Below are 17222 nucleotides of genomic sequence, written 5' to 3'. Positions count from 1 at the left end.
CAGTATTTAGTACCTGTGGGAAATATAAATATATTCACATGTAACTGTATGAACATAAATACATATAGCAGGGTATTATTACATTTTGCAAACACATATTAGACACCAGCCTGGCTTCTTCTCCCACGTCTGCATCTCTGTTCCCACTGCCCCTGTCCAGGTCAAGTTCTCATCAGCTTTCACTGGGTTGGTTACTACAATGTGTTTCACTGTGCTCCTGTCCTCTGTCCGGCCCCCAGTCCAACCTCACCTCCATATTTCTCCCTGCTCTAATTAAAGCACTGCATTATGCAACCTGCTACACAAATATTAGGTACCCATTAAAAATTAGGCTTAGGAATATTTTGATGACATGAGGAAATGCCAATATCACTTAATTTATTAAACAAATACCTTTCAGTGCCTACAGTCACATGCATTATGCTAGGTGCACAGGACATGATCTTGAATGAGATAGGCCCCTGCCCTCATGGAGATTACATTCTAGTGGTGGTCTTGTACTGTTCGGTAATCAAGAAAAGCAGGATCCCCAGGACCAGGGTGAGGTTGGATGGGTTTAAGAGGAGGGGGGTCATGTACGAGCCTTACTTGCAGGGAATGTAAACCTTGATCCAAAGTGATAGTGAAAATTGGAAGAAGCCACCTGCTTTTAGAAAAGTCCACATGAGTCTGTGACAGTCAGATCTCAGAACAGTAGCTTATTCGTGGCAAAGCTCCAGAATGTAATTTATATATATATAAATTTTTTAAATTTATTATTTATTTTTGGTTGCATTGGGTCTTTGTTGCTGTGCATGGGCTTTCTCTAGTTACAGTGAGCAGGGATTACTCTTCTTTGAGGTGCGGGGCTTCTCATTGAGGTGGGTTCTCTTGTTGTGGAGCACTGGCTCTAGGCATACAGGCTTCAGTAGTTGTGGCACACAGGCTCAGTAGTTGTGGCTCATACGCTCTAGAGCACAGGCTCAATAGTTGTGGCGCCCGGGCTTAGTTGCCCTGTGGCATGTGGGATCTTCCAGGACCGGGGCTCGAACCCGTGACCCCTGCATTGGCAGGCGGGCTCCCAACCACTGCGCCACCAGGTAAGCCCTGTAATTTATATTTGTTGAGGAAGTTAATTTTTATAACTGTATTTTCATCATCCAAAATAATGTTTTGAGCCCTAACTAAATCCCCAGTTCTGGTATCAGTGTCTTGAGGCGTTTGGTAAATTTCTGATCAGTTCAGTGAATATTTCTCCAGCTCCTGATTACTTCTCCATCCTCATCACTCCCTCCTTTCCCTTCCCACCTGTGCTTCAGCCAGCAGAAGTCCTTTCAATCCCACATTTGTGTGAGGCCGTCTCTCATCTCCAGGCCTTTGCACATGCTGTTTCCCAGACCTAGAACAGCCTTCTGTTAACTTCTGCCCCCTTTCATCTGGACAACTGGTACTAGTCTTTAGATCCCAGTTTAGACAGACTTCCTAACTTCCTCAAGGATGCACTGTCTGACCTCTCCGGATAATAGGCAGTTAATGGTAAATGTTTGATGAAGAAATGAAAGATTCATTAAGCAGGCCAGCCCTCCAATCTACTTGGAAAAGCCGGGCTTGCTTTAGAATTCTTCCAAGTCTGGTTTAGAGGGCTTGGCTGTTTCTCTTTAAGACATTACCCTTCTACGTGTTTCCCTCTGTGCTCCAGGTAATCATGAAAAAGGATGGGGAAAGTGATAAGAGTACTAGTCTTATCGTGCAATTTTATTCCCTTTGTGATGATTCTGCGTGGGCAAGCGTAAGAAGAAAAACAAACATGATTACTACTGATCAGACATGTCCAATTACACAAGCAAATGAAGGTTCAATTACTACTGTACTTTTCAATGCAGTTAAGGTAATACGTGTTCAGCATAGATTATGGAATACTGGGTGACACGGGCATTATGTTTTAATACCTTCTGATTATACTTGCGTAACATATTCAAGACCGAACTGCCTCGTGACCCAGATACACCTGCAGTCACAGTAAATGGGCTGACTGCAGCGCCCACACCAATGGTCACTCCAGCCGACACAGACTCGTCATTTTTCACTTTAAAATAAAGGTCATTTGCATCATCGTAGGACTCTGAGGAGACTGTAGTATCCGCCAGGGCCTGGAAAGCATCACATAGATGTTAGCCTTGTGCACTAGCGTTATATTCCAGTTCATACTTAATATTGAAATCTTTGCTTTGTAAAATAGCCGAAGTTTCAGATCATTATAAATAACTCTTTTAAAAGGCTATTCCGAATTGATACGAAAATACAGAAAATTCAGCAGTGCTTAGTATTTCGTGGTACTGCTAAAATATTTATTTAAACACACACACACACACACACACACACACGATTCTGATAAAATGCTATATTGTTCTGAGCATGTATTTCTTTCCAGCGGGCTTATCCTTCTTGAACAGATGGTTGCTTGGCTCTGCAGTGGAGAGATACAGAAAGCCATGTCTAGGCGTGGACCTGGGAGGAAAGGGGCAAAGGCATGCAGGTGGTGATAGTTCTAAGCAGAGGTATGCTTAGGGACCACCCACAAGTGTTTGGTTATTTCATTCCAGGATTGCATTTCTCTGCTAGCTTGACCTGAGGCGTGGTCTCGTGAGCCAAGGAAATGAGGGTTAGGAGCCTATGAGAGGTTTGCCCTGTAATCACGAGAGCATGTGTTGAGATGGAGGCTCCATCAGTTTGGGTCCTGAGAGTCTGTGATGATGAGAGTTTCTTTTCCACCTTAGGAAGGATGAGTAGAATAAGTAGGGCATTGATGCTTCAAAGCACTGAGATTTCAGAATCCTTTTTGCCACAGCATAACCTAGTCTATCTTGCCTGACACGTAGGCCCTAGACTGTCCTCCAGTTTAGAAAAATGGCACCATCTATGTCTTCCAGCTTGTAGACGGAGCCTGATGGCAGAGGTGGAAGTGGGGTGGGGAGAGCCAATTTCTTTTTTTTAAACTGTAGTTGACTTACAATGTTGTGTTAGTTTCAGGTATACAGCTTCAGATTCTTTTCTATTATAGGTTATTACAAAGTATTGAATATAGTTCCCTGTGCTATACAGTAAATTCTTGTTTATTTTATATATAGTAGTGTGTATCTGTTAATCCCATACTCCTGATTTATCCCTCCCACCCACCTTTCCCCTTTGGTAGCCCTAAGTTTGTTTTCTATGTCTGTGAGTCTGTTTCTGTTTTGTAAATAAGTTGATTGGTATCATTTTTTTAGGTTCCACATATAAGTGATATCATATAGTATTTGTCTTTCTCTGTCTGGCTTACTTCACTTAGTGCGATAATCTCCAGGTCCGTCCATGTTCCTACAAATGACAACATTTCATTCTTTTTTATGGCTGAGCAACATTCCTTTGTATATATTCAACACATCTTCTTTATGATGGACCTTTAGGTTGCTTCCATGTCTTGGCTCTTGTGAATAGTGAGAGCCAGTTTCTTAAAAACAGACTCAGTTAAGCCTGGCCTTATCCTCTGTCAATATTTTTCTCTTGAGAAACTTGGGGGAGGGAGGATGTGACTAGATAACTGTTCAGAGTACTGGCATCCTATCATCTCTCTCTATAGATAGAATGTGGATGATACATAGATAGAATTTGCATAATCTAGCCTTCCTTCTAAAAGACGTATAGCCAGGCTTAGTTCAGATAGATCTGGATTTAAATCTCGTCTGGGCTTACCTACTGAGCCTGGCGCTTTATCCCTCTAAGTCTCTGGGGTTTTTAATATCTAAAATGGGCCAATAATAATATCTGACGCATCGTCTTGTGATGAGGGTTCGGTGGGAGAATTTGTGTGAAAATAGAAGAGCTGACACATGGTAAGCCTGCAGTGAGGTTTGCTGTGTAGACGGCTTACCCAGAGGGTGAGGGGTGAAGAAAGGAATGGCCAGGAGCAGGCTCTGGAGCTTGTTGTGAGCTACAGGCTGACCAGGAGACGGCAGAATTTTAAAGGGAGAGACTCTTAGGGATCATCAACAGTTTGCAAGCACTTTGCAATAGCGGAACCCTTTCTTCCAACAAAATCATGGACAGAAAGTCAAGAGATGAAGGTCACCAGTGAGGACCAGCTCCTGGTGAAGCAGGAGCACAGTTCTCAGAACCCCCAGCCACCTCCTGTCCTGCCCCCACTTTACATCTTAGTAACCTGGGCCCGCGGAGGGGCAGTGAGCTGCTCAAGGTCTGATTTACATCTATTCTAATAGAGTCAAAACCTGGAAATAGGTCTTCTGACGAGCAGCCTAGAAAATCAGGCCCCGAATCTATTTTATTGACTTAGGACTGGAGCCGAGATCTAGCAGGGGCTGGTCCCATTTACAGTATGCGGCTCACTGGCCCTGCCGTTGCCCCTTCAGCACTAAGCATGCGCGAGGACAGGTGCAGTGGGACCTTCAGCCACCAGCAAACCCCACGGGAAATAAGGTCTTCCAAAGCAAGGCAGCTATCTCCACCAACAGCTTCCCCTCCCTGCACCCACCCAGTGGCCTGTGAGCACCCCTGTTCAGACTTACCTCAAAGTGGTACTTCAGGAAATTGTAGGGTTTCCGGAAGTACTTCTCATCATCTCCATAGTAGAGACGCTCACAGGTGGGGTCATACCGAAGCTCTCTCCATTCCCCGTTGTATACGGTCTCACACTGGCCCCCATAATACCTGACATCGTATACGCTCTGAGCTTGTTTCTGGGTCAGAACATTATACCTAAATTGAAAAGGCAAGCAGCTTCTGGGAGAGAGCATTGGAAGAGCAGAGATGGCACAAAATATCCTCTGGACCATGAGTAGCTGGTGGGCTGAGCAGCACTTCTCAAACTGTGTTCTGTGGAACCCCAGATTTCCTTGAAGTACCTTAAGGGCCACTTTGGGCAACAATGGGAGACTGAGTGGACTGGGCCAGGGCCCCCAGGTTCCCTTAGACCAGATCAGCCAGACAACTCCGTTCAGCATCTATAACAGTGCTCCCACATGGGAGGCACCTCTAAATATTTGTTGAGTAAATTGAAGAAGAATATGCATGATTATCAAGAGTCCAAGCACGGGAACCAGACAGTCTGGACCCGTTTCCTATCTCTGCCACATCTAGCTGTGTGACCTTGGGCAGATCATTTAACCTCTCTGTGCCTCAGTGTAATCATTTGTAAAAAGCAGCCAATACTACTGCCCTCACAGAGTTAAACTATGAGTTAAAACAAGAACAGTACTTAGCATACATGAAGTGTTAAATAAATGTCACTGTTGTTTTTGTTAGTATGATTTCAGAAAAGGTTTTGCTGCTAAAAAATAGGTTTGAAATATTGGGTGTAGTTCATAGTGGTAAGCTGATAATCTAATCCTCAGAAAGGCCTTGGCGTAGAGGAGGCACAGTGTGGAGGTCAGGGAGATGCCTGCTTAATTTCCAGCTCTGTCATTTACTAGCTATGTGACTTTGGACACATTCTAGAAACTTCCTGAAGCTCATTTTCCTCATTTGAAAAACAGACATAGTAAAACTACCTCTCCTGGGTTTTGTGAAGTCTAAATGAGAGTATCAGAATAAAACAGAAGTACAGTTGATAGTAATACTTCTTTTCCCCTAGCCCAATACCTTTCCAGAAATATTTCCCATACTTCCCTCTCTGGGGTATTTCAAATCTATCTGCCCAAGTTCTCTGTTTTAGCTCATGGATGGTTTAACCATATTTAGGTAAAAATCATGTGAAACAGGTGAAAATCTGCTTTAATCTCATACAAAGAGAAAGTTAACCGAACAAAATCATTGAAAGTTGGCTAAGAGTTCTAAGACCTAACAATCTAAGCCTCATATGTTGTGGATAATAAAATGATTGCTTGTCTTTGCCTCTCAAACTCCTACTCAGCCTTTAAGACCCAACTCAAATGTTGCGTCCTCTGTATTGCCTTCTTTGATTATCCTGGACAGACGATTGTCCTTCCTCTGTGTTCCCATGGCATTCAGTGATCGCCTCTGGCATGGCATTTGTCATGTTCATTTATGTCCTCTGTGAAAGGGCACAAAGGTAGATGAGCAGGGGAAAAACTGTGAATAAAACCTACTTCAAAGGAATAAATGGATAATTGTAGAGCCACCTGGCATATAGTAGAAATTCAATGTAAGTTCACTTCCTTCTTCTCTTCCTTTCCCCATCTCTTTCTTCACATTAGTGGAAGTGATGTAATAATAGCTATGATGAATTGAATACACACTATACCAGACATTTAGCATACATTAACTTTCAACCTCATGACAATTTTGCAAATGCAAAAATTGAAGCTCAGAAAAATTAAGTACCTTGCCTATAGTCATAGCTGGATTTTTTTCCTAGATTCTTTTTGACACTACAATCTGGGTTCTTAGTCTTTACCCTGCAGTTTCTATCTTTCCCCCTGTGGAACATGTTTCTGCCTGTAGCTGATAAATACAGCCCTCTAATGGGCCAAAGAAAAACTCTAAAGAACAATAAGCCCTAAGATTGTAATGTAACCTCTAACCGTAAGTAAAGCCTGTATATATTTTAAAAATGTGATTGCAGAAGCCCCAGTGAAAATAAAGAGAGACATTCTACTTTTCGGAATTTAGAAATATTCACACATGGGTACAAAATTATGTATGTAAGAATGTTCATTGCAGCACCGTCTATAAGGGAAAAATGGAAAACAATCTAATTATCTTTCAATAGGAGGTAGTTAAATAATTTATATAGTTATACTATAGGAGAATTGAGAAATCTTATTTTATTTTTTACAAAGGGCCAGATAGTAAATACTTCAGGCCTTGTAGGCTGCGTAGGTTTCTGTTGCAACTACTGAACTCTTCCACTGTAGGGCAGAAGCTGTGTTTCAATAAAACTTTATTTAAAAATAGACAGCAGACTGAATTTGGTGTTCAGGCCATAGTCTGCTGACCCCTGTTAAGGAACACTATGCTGCCTAGAAAAAGACAACAGAAGATATGGGAGGAAAATCTTCAAAATATATTATTAAGTGAAAAAAGCAAGTTATGGACAATATGTAGTCTGATCACATTTATGTAAAATACACTTATGTCTATAATGCACAATACACCTGATAGGCACACCTTCCATACAGTGTATGTTGTCAATGCATTTTTACATGATTGTGAAATCATGTAACAGGGGTCAGCTCTAGGGAGGGAAGAGAGAGAGGGTAAGTGGGTGGGACCAGGTGAGGGATAGTGAAGGAAGAATTTCAGTTTTTACCTCAAATAGGCATTACTTCTGTAACAATAAATAAAAATTAAAAACTGGGAAGTGCCTAAATTAGAAAAAATAAGATATCAGGAAAGGCCTCTGAGATCTTGAGATGAATGAAAAAACCACCATAATGTCAGCTGCTGGGAGTGGAGGTGGGCCCATTCTACTGGTTTCAGTGTTAGGTGTGGCAAAGCACACGAATCAGCAAGTACCTTTGAAATCTCCTGATTGAATCACATGAGAGCAGGGTCATGGTCTGTGATATTTTTGTCAATTACGAGGGAATTGTTTTTCAAGTCAAAACCTCAATATTTCATGCTTGTAGTCTGTTTATCCCACAGTCACTTTCAAAATCAACAAGAATCCCCTTTTATTGGTGTTAGAAGCTGAAATATGTTCTCCCAATATTTGTATGTTGAAGTCCTGACTCCAAAAACCTCAGAATTTGACTGTGTTTTGGTGATAGGATGCTTAAAGAAGTAATTAAGTTAAAATGAAGTTATTAGGGAGGGCCCTAATCCAGTAGGACTGGTATCCTTCTAAGAAGAGGAAGTTAGGACACAGCCATGTACAGCGGGAAGACCATGTGACGACAAAGGGAGAAGACAGCCATTCACAAGCCAAGGAGGGAGGCCTCAGAGAAAGCAATCCTGCTGAGACCTGATTCTGAGACTTCTAACCTCCTGAGAAAATAAATTTCTATTGATTAAGCCACTTAGTTTGTGGCACTTCGTTATGGCAGTCCAAGAAAACTAATATTATTGGTCTAAAAGAAACAGGAATTTGATCATCTTTTCATACGTGTGTGTCTACATGCATTTACAGGATTCTGTCCTATCTTGTAGGAAATCTTATTTTTTTTTAATTTAAAATCTTATTTTATTTTTTACAAAGGGCCAGATAGTAAATACTTTAGGCCTTGTGGGCTGTGATCTGAACGTAATTAAACCTCAGTGAATGAGAGCTGCATTTTACAGCACCCACACCTGACCCAGAGTGGGCTGCCATGTGGCTGGGTCACTGTGGGATGAGTACTGTCTCTCTCTGTTTCCTCATCTGTAAAGGTCCAGTTGGTCATATTGATTTGTTTCACTGCAATCAATACTCAGTGAGAGGCTGTTATGGGGAAAGCTCTGACATAAGGGCTGAGGAGATGAAAAAGGTGAATCAGAGTAGCCTCGGCCCTCAAAGAGTTTATACTCAAGTCAGAGGACAAGGCCCAAAGCAAAGTGTCAGGGAACTAACAATACCATGTGTCACTATGAGTGTGGCCCTGTGCTGGATGCTGGAGAAGCAGAAAATGATGAGGACCCCTTAGCCTGGGGAACAGATGTCTCTGCCCTGTCGGATAAGTTCTGGGAGAGTAGGACACACAGGGATGCTGGGAACAGTAGGAGGGGACTAAGCCAGCCTAGACAGTGTTGAGAGGAGGGGAGGGGGTGTCAAAAAGACCAGCTAGAGGAGGTGATGCCTAGGTGTCTTAGCTGGGCTGTCATAGCAAAGTACCATACCCAATACAATACCCAAGTCTGGATGACTCAAAGAATAGACATTTATGTTCTGTCAGTCCTGGGGGCTAGAAGTCTAAGAGAAAGGTGCCATCAGGGTTGGTTTCAGTGCGGCCTCTCTTCCTGGGTTGCAGATGGCCACCTTCTCGCCATAGCGTCACATGGCCCCTTCTCTGTGCACATGGTGAGAGGTGAGAGAGAGCTCTCTGGTGTCTCTTCTTCTTTTTACAAGGACACCAGTCCTATTGGATTAGGGCCCCACCCTTATGAGCTCATTTGACCTTAATTACCTCTGTAAAGGCCCTATCTCTAAATACGACCATATTGGGGGTTAGGGCTTCAACATACAAGTTTTAGGGAGATACAATTCAGGGCACAACACTAGGCAAAAAGTTAACCAGTTAGGAATACAGGGAAGGACATTTCAGAAAGAAGGAACTAACTTTATGAAGTGAGAAGAAAAGAGTATGATGTGTGCAAGGGACTAAACATGAACATAAGGTGCACAGTGAAGTAAAGTTAGAATTGAGGCTGATTGAATCTCAACAGATAAAGAAACTGGCCTGAGAGTTATAAGCCAGCAATGGCAAAGCGGAGATTCAAGCCCCACCCCATCTCACCCTAAGGCCTTGGTTATATCAGCAACCACAGTGCAAAGCAGAGTAAGAACAGGGCTACTGGAAAGTGCACTTGGGCCAGAGAAGTGCTGTCTTTTGGGGATATTGGAAGCCTTCATGGAAGGTGTAGCCTCTTAAAAGGGCCTTGGAAATGGAATTGGGGCAAGAGGAATGAGCAGTAGAGTGGGACAGGGTGAAAGGAGGACCCTTGGGCAGAGACATAAAGGGGAAAACATGAGCTATGTCCTGTAAAATTCATATGTTGAAACTCTAACCCCTCGTGTGGTGGTATTTGGAGGGACACCTTTGGGAGGCGCTTAGGTCATGAGAGTGGAGCCCTCGTGAATGACATCAGTGCTCTTATCAAGGAGACCCCATAGAGCTCCCTAGCCCCTTCCACCATGTGAGGGCACAACGAGAAGTCTGCGGCCTGAAAGAACACCCTCACCTGACCAGGCTAACACCCTGATCACAGACTACCAGCCTCAGAACTGTGAGAAATACATTTCTGTTGTTGATAAGCCACCCAGTGTGTGGTATTTTGTTAGAGCAGCCCAGATGGACTAAGCCACTTAGAGGGATGGTGAGGACGGCCTCACAGGATACACTCCAGAGAGATTCCCCACAAAGACCCTCTTCTTTCCCTGAAACTAATACTCATGATTGGAGAGAAATCATGCCCTGCTCCCGACAGCCAGCCGGCAGCGACTCACCCCGAGGCCACCCTCTCTGATCCTGGAATTGGGTCATACTGGCTGCAGTCATCTTCCAAGACCCTGATGTCTTCACAGTTGTCCTCATCAGAGCCATCCAGGCAGTCATTGTCTCCATTACACACCAGGTGGCGTTTCAGGCAGCGACCTGAGGAGAGGCCGTGGATGCTTCTAGAGTGTCTGGGACTCCTCCCCCTCCCTCATGACCTGCATCCATAGTCACCAAGTCCGTTCCACCCCTGAAATAGCCCTTCGATCCTCCCAGTCCTGTTCCATCCTCCTTCCGTCCTCACTGCCTCTGCCCTCCCTCCAGCCTCCATGTCTCTCACCTGTAGCCCCCCAGCTCAGACCCTGCCCCAGGCTTGCTCTCTCTAATTCAGTCTCCACATTGCAGCCCCAGGGATCTTTCTAAAATTCCAGTCTGGCCATGTCATCCCTTGCTCTGCATCCTTCAGGACCTCCCCATTCCTCTGCTTCCAAATGTCACTGTCTGGCCCCCAGTAACTTACCTGGCCCATCCCCTGCCTCTCTTCCCAAAGCACTTATTCTGGGCTCGTTGTGAGTCCCTAAATCTCTGCGTTTTTGCACATTCTGTCTCCTAGCAAACTCTTTTTCATTTTCTAAGTCTCAGCTCAAGTACCATGTTGAATCCTGCCCTGACTGCCCAAAGCGGATTTAGGCGCCCCCGCCAGAGTCCGTACATTGGACCCTGTACATACACCCATTACACTGGCTATCACAGGACACTGTCATTGATTCCTTGTAGGTCTGTCTCCCAAAGAGACTAGGAGTACTCTGAGATCAGGCACAAGGACTTTTCACCTCTGCATCACCAGCAGGTAGCACATTGTCTGGCCATCATATGTACCCAATCAGCATTTACTCAATGAACGGATGGATGAGTGAATTGTACCTTTTCCAACTCAATGGGTGTTCCAGCAAAGTTGCCTCAGATTTACTTGGGCTGCTGACTTGGCTTAAAATTCAGCTTCCTGGGTCCCATCCCAAACCCCAGAACAACAACTTCTAGGGGAAGGGCTCAGGAGCCTGCATTCTAACAAGCTCCTGGAGAACTGTTTTGCATATTAAGTTTGACAGGCACAGCTGTTATCCTTCTGAGATGCTACTCACCTGTCTCCTTACACTGGAAATCCTGTCCACACTGTGCTTGCTTCACACAAGCTGTGGGACTGTGACAGCTGGCTTGGTCCCAGACAGTCCCACTGCAGATGGTTCCCCCGAACTTGTTAGGCTGCAGGAGGCTCCGGTATCTGTACTAAATCAGATTTGGAACCAGACACATTCATTGTCTATCAATCAACTGAGATCAGTGCAGGCAGGTCTCAGCTTAACATAAGGAATGACTGTCTAATGATTGAGAGCTGCCTGCAAAGCTGTCTTTTGCAGGGATGAGTGATCATAAATGGCGGTGTTCAGCCAGAGGTGGCACTGTCACCAGCTGGAATATTGAGTAGGGCCTCCAAACATCAAATGAGAGGTTTGGACTAGTTATTTCTAGGGTCTTCCTACTTGCTAGGAACAACCTCTGTCTCTCCCTTCTGAAGCCAGTTAGTACCTATTCATCTTTCAAGACTCACAGTTTACCTCCTTGGGAACAGACTTCCCTAACTAAGTAATAGATTCTCAGTTCCCTATGTACCCTCTCTCCTAGCACTTGTCATATAAGGTTGTGATTGATTGTCCACTTCTTTGTTTACGTTTCTCACTAGTTTAGGGACAATTTGCACATAGGGTTAGGGTCAGCAAAGGGAGGGCCACGTCTTATTTGGCTTCATATACTTGGCACTTGATCTATGGTCAGTTACATGGTAGTCACCTTTAAAAAGATGTTTATTACTTTTCCTTTGAAGAATTTCTTCTGGTCATGGCATTTCCTCTTTCCTTGTGGCATGTCTCGTATGGTTCAGGTGGGGGTGACGTCACCCCCTCAGTCACAGGACGTGTGGATGTGAACGAGGCAGGGCAACCAGAGTACCAATCATGTGCCAAGTTGCAATGATTGGTTCATGACTCGACCTTAGGGCAAATCATAGTCATCTCTGGGAAGTTTCTTTCAGAACTATTGGAAAAGATAGTTTCTTTTTAGCTGAGGTTGCTGGGAATTGTGGGTATCAAGTGGTCATCTTGCCTATTATAGAAAGAGCCCATCCAACAATTAGAGAGACAAAAAGAGCTCTGAAGACATCATCTGAGACCCTGTGTCCAGCTCTGACTGCAGATGAATAAATACTTACTGAAGGAAGGAGAGAAACAATAAAAATGCATACCAGCCTTGGGCTCAATGTTTTTATGACACTGTCTTCTCTAGGGTGTACAGTGTTAGATACTAGCGTATCAGGAAGAAGCCGAACAGTAAGACATTCCAAGAAATTGAAGTTCCATCCCTGTCTTTAAGAAGCTTAGAGATGGTTGAGGGGATAAAAAATATAACAATATAAAACATGCTGTATGAAGAGCTTCACACGGAGTGTCAGTCAGCACCATATTTTCTGCCGTCTCTTAGCCCACAGGCCCTAGCTTCAAAACTGTTAATAAGTAAATAGGAAGGCAATGATTTGAGAAGTAAGCGAATTGAGTTCCTGACCTGAATCTATTTATTACTTGCTGGGTAAAGTTATCAGAGCCTGGCACTTTCTGCCTCACTTTCCCAATCTATAAAATGAGGTGGCTTAGTTGACCTCACTAATCACAATTACTTAGGATTCCTTCACCTATAGTTGAAAGAGCACAAGCATGAGATTAGACCAACTTAGGGCCAAATCCTGGATTCACTGACCAACTGCCCATGAGCAAGTTACTTATCTTTTCTGAGCGACCACTGTCTAGTATGTAAAATGGGTATGATGGGACCTTACCTCGAAAGGGTTTTGTGAGAACTAAGTGAGAGGAGGTCTGAGGACACACCTAGCCCTGGGCCTGGCATATCACTGGTGCTCAATAAATGGAAGTGGTTTCCGCATCATTATCAGTGCAGCCTTTTCCAGATGCTTCCAGGGCTGAGTGTGAAGCTTCCCCTCCATTTCCTCTTGCCCACTTCTGCCTACTTAACTCCCTCTTAGCAAAGAGGCAGAGGTAGCAAAAGGAAGTGAGGATCCAACCTGCCCATTTACCTTCCCTGACTTTTAGTTAATAACAGCAATAAAAGATTTGTAAACTAGGTGAGAAGAGATTATAATTAGCGATCAGTATGGGAATAGGAGGATATTTTCATTTTCTACCCACTCTCTTGCCCTACAATGCAGTAAATAAAAGAGAGCTCATCATACAAATGTATAGCCAATTCTCTTTCTCAACCTTGAAAAAATTCATCAGTTATAAGACCTGAAGTTACCATGATGGTGATGATGGTGATGGTAGCTACCAGTTATTGAGTGCTTACTATGGCCCAAACCCTTTACATTCTTTATGTCAGTTAATCCTCACAAGTCTAGGGGGTTAAGTACTATTAATGATCCCATTTTAAGCTGGGTTAGAATTTCAGTTCTGCCACTTATGGTATATGTGTCACTGGGTAAATTACTTAACGCCTCTGACCCTCGGTTTTCTCATCTGTAAGATGAGAGATGAGAATGTTCTGAAGATTAGTGATAACACAGGTAAAGGCATCAGCATTCTGCGTGGTTCTGGTATGCGCTTAGTAATAATAGTTATCAACATCGCCATCATCCTCGTAGCCAGCTGTTGGGCTACTCTGGAAGGATTATGACTGAGTCGGAATTGGATTAGGTGACGTCTAATATCACTTACTACTCTCCATATAGCTCCGGGAGAGGCAGGAGAGGCATAGAGCTCAGGCTCACGGGCATTTTGGAATCAGACTGACCAAGTTTTAAATCGAGGCTCTACCACATTCTTACTGGGCAAACTAAGCAAAGGGATTGAGTGGTGTCTGTCACCTACTGTTGGCTGTGAAAGTCAAATAAGAAGATGATTTATTTAAAGCATTAGCACGGTCCTTGGTATACAGAAATTATTTAATAATAGCGACTATATATTGTCATTATCATCCTTCCTGTGGTTTCTGTACTTGGAATGATGGTGCAGACATGAGGTTCATTCCCACCCGCTCCTTATTTTCTAGGTTGTTATCAAATAAGGAAGACATTGTATTGCAGAAAGGTTGGTGAGGATACTTCCCTAGGGACCTCTCCGTGCCATTACCCGTGGTTGGTATCATTAAGACATAATTTTCTTTTCTAGCTAGTAGAAAATGTTTCTTTCCAGAAATGCACGTCATTGATTGAGTGATTTTGAGAGGAAGAAAAATATTAATAGAAAGAAACTCAGATGGTCTTTCAGTTAAAAAATTAACAGAATTTAATTATTTTAAGGATTACTTTAAAGACACGTGTCTTTTTGAGTCCCTAAGAAAGTAATAAACGTTGATTTAAACTGTAAGTCATTCACCTGTGCTATCTGCTATCTAAACAGCAGCACAAGAGAAAAAGGTAGCTTTAGGATGCTGTTTAAATGTATAATAGGTTGACTAAAGGCCATGCAAAGAAATTAAGTCCTAATCCTTGAAAGTTGTAAATGTTATCTTATTTGGAAAAAGGATCTTTGCAGACATCATTAATTTGGAGAAATTACTCTGGATTATCCAGGAGGACCCTAAATGCCATCACAGTGTCCTTATAAGAGGAAAGCAGAGGGAGATTTCACATAGACACATAAAGGAGACACAGAGAAGGGAAGGGGTGATGCAGACAGGAGCAGAGATTGGAGCAAGGCAGCCACCAAAAGCTGGAAGGAGCAAAGAACGGCTTCTCCCCTAGAGCTTCCAGAGAGAGCCTGGCCGTGCTGACACCTTGATTGCAGACTTCTGGTCTCCAGAACTCTTGAGAGAATACATTTCTGTTGTTCGGAGCCAACCAGTCTTTGACATTTGTTACAGCAGGCTCAGAAAACGAATCCAGGATGTCAAAGCAGAATGAGAATTGGGGGCCAGATATTTTTAAACTGGGACATCTAAGATTCTTTGGCATATCCTAGAGATGGGAGAGGCAAAATCATAAACTTTAGCCTTCAAAGTTGAATAAACTAGCTCCAAATGGTGTTCCTGCCAGTGTCCTCAAAACTTCACAGGGCACTTTTTTTTTTTTTTTTTTTTTTTTTGCGGTACACGGGCCTCTCGCTGTTGTGGCCTCTCCCGTTGCGGAGCGCAGGCTCAGCGGCCGTGGCTCATGGGCCCAGCCGCTCTGTGGCATGTGGGATCCTCCCGGACCAGGGCACGAACCCGCACCCCCTGCATCGGCAGGCAGACTCCCAACCACCGCGCCACGAGGGAAGCCCCACAGGGCACTTTTGCATCTAACTGAGGAGGGGGTCTGGAAGCAGGAGGACTATCAGTGAGAGAAGAGCAGGGCTTGATTCAAGGCAGTGGGAGTGGGGTTGGAGAGGAGGGCACAGATAGGAAGTATAGAAACAGCTCACATTTATTGAGCACTTTGTGCCAGATGCCATGAAAAACACTTTGCATGCATTACTCATTTAACGCTCTCAATAACTCTATGGTGTAAGTACTGTTTCAACTCCCATTTATAGATTAGGAATCAGAGGCACAGAGAAGGTAAAAATTATGTCCAAAGTAACACAGCAAATAAGGTGCAAGCCAGAATCTAAGCTGCAGACTCGAAGCTAAAAAACAGGCTTGACAGCAATAGGCTAATAGACAAGGTTCGGCAGTGATGTACCACGTCTGGGCAGCACCCACCCTGGGTGCATCCAGTGAAGGCATGTGTCGTCTGCAGAGATTTTAAAATACTAAGAAAACAGGGCTTCCCTGGTGGTGCAGAGGTTGAGAGTCCGCCTGCCGATGCAGGGGACGCAGGTTCGTGCCCCGGTCCGGGAGAATCTCACATGCCGCGGAGCAGCTGAGCCCGTGAGCCATGGCCGCTGAGCCTGCGCGTCTGGAGCCTGTGCTCCGCAACGGGAGAGGCCACAGCAGTGAGAGGCCCGCGTACCGAAAAAAAAAAGATAAAATACTAAGAAAACAGAATAGAAGTTAGTCTTCTTTCTATTGTCACCATGAGCCAGTGATTCTGAACAAAGACAGAATTGTAATACTCCTCCCTGATAGAGCCGAGTGCTCTCAACATCCCCCTTATGCCACTGAGTTTAGCAATCATCTTGGACCAATTAAAACCACTTAGATGGGCATGATAGATACACATCTGTTCATTGGGCATGTCAGCCTTTACAGTGCATGAAAGTGAAATCCTCAGGAACACCCTGTGTGACACGCTTTGGTTTATCTCAGTTCCTCATAGGTCATGGACAGCTTGGCATTTTATTCCTAAGCCATTGGTCCCTCCAGATGACCCTCACTGGAAGGTAATACATAGGCCAGCACCCAGAGTGGCCAGTTGGGATCAGTGTGCCCATGCCCGGAGTGCCACTTTTCTGCATCTAAGCCGTAACATACACATCTTTTGCAACCTCATCCAAATGCCTTACAAACAAAATCAGAAGAGGCAGAAATAAGTTCCACCAGCCACGTGCGTATGGCTTCTGAATACCCTTTTCTCCCCAGGCCTCTAGATTTATAGACGTGACTGTTTATCTCCATTTGAATGCCTAGTACACAATTTAAATGTTAAATGCTCCCAAATTGGTCATAAATGTCTCACCTTTTTCTCCTGGCATGGAAAGCAATCTGTCCACTCTCCCCAGTTGCCCAGCTGGCAGGAAACAGCTGTGGGAGTAGAACTCTGAACAGCCCGACTGACTCTCCTAAAGAGAGAAGAGACCCCTTGCTTCAATTTTTTAAATTTTTTATCGTGATCATTTTAATTTTTGTAATTATAAATTCAAAAAGGTCTTTTAACATGACAGTATCTTAATAATATGAAAACAGGTGCTGAATTTTTCTCCAGCTTTATTGAGGCTTAATTGACAACAATCGTATGGTATATTTAGGATGACCAACGTGATGGTTTGACATACATATACATTGTGACATGACTATCACAACCAAGGGAAACACATCCATCACCTCCCATAGTTGCCTTTTTTTTTTTTTTTTGGTGTGGTAAAAACACTTCAGATCTACTCTCCTAGCAAATTCCAAGTGTACAATACACTATTACTAACTATAGTCACTATGCTGTGCGTCAGAACCCCAGAC

General features: G+C 43.8%; 1 protein-coding gene across 1 annotated transcript in view; it reads right to left on the bottom strand.

Annotated features, from left to right (window-relative positions):
- Nucleotides 1-17222, bottom strand: part of C8A (complement C8 alpha chain) — a 65378-nt gene that overhangs the window by 29284 nt on the left and 18872 nt on the right. Inside the window, exons 2-6 of the mRNA XM_065890016.1 lie at nucleotides 16726-16828; nucleotides 11207-11351; nucleotides 10076-10223; nucleotides 4542-4731; nucleotides 1929-2129 (exon numbers count right to left, since the gene is read on the bottom strand). Coding sequence (XP_065746088.1) covers nucleotides 1929-2129; nucleotides 4542-4731; nucleotides 10076-10223; nucleotides 11207-11351; nucleotides 16726-16828 — 787 coding nt within the window. The remainder of the gene's footprint in view (nucleotides 1-1928; nucleotides 2130-4541; nucleotides 4732-10075; nucleotides 10224-11206; nucleotides 11352-16725; nucleotides 16829-17222) is intronic.

This window comes from Phocoena phocoena, chromosome 1 (assembly GCF_963924675.1).
Source record: "Phocoena phocoena chromosome 1, mPhoPho1.1, whole genome shotgun sequence".
NCBI lineage: Eukaryota > Metazoa > Chordata > Mammalia > Artiodactyla > Phocoenidae > Phocoena > Phocoena phocoena.
The sequence above is the reverse complement of the archived record's forward strand: the minus strand, read 5'-3'. Positions and strand labels throughout refer to the sequence as shown.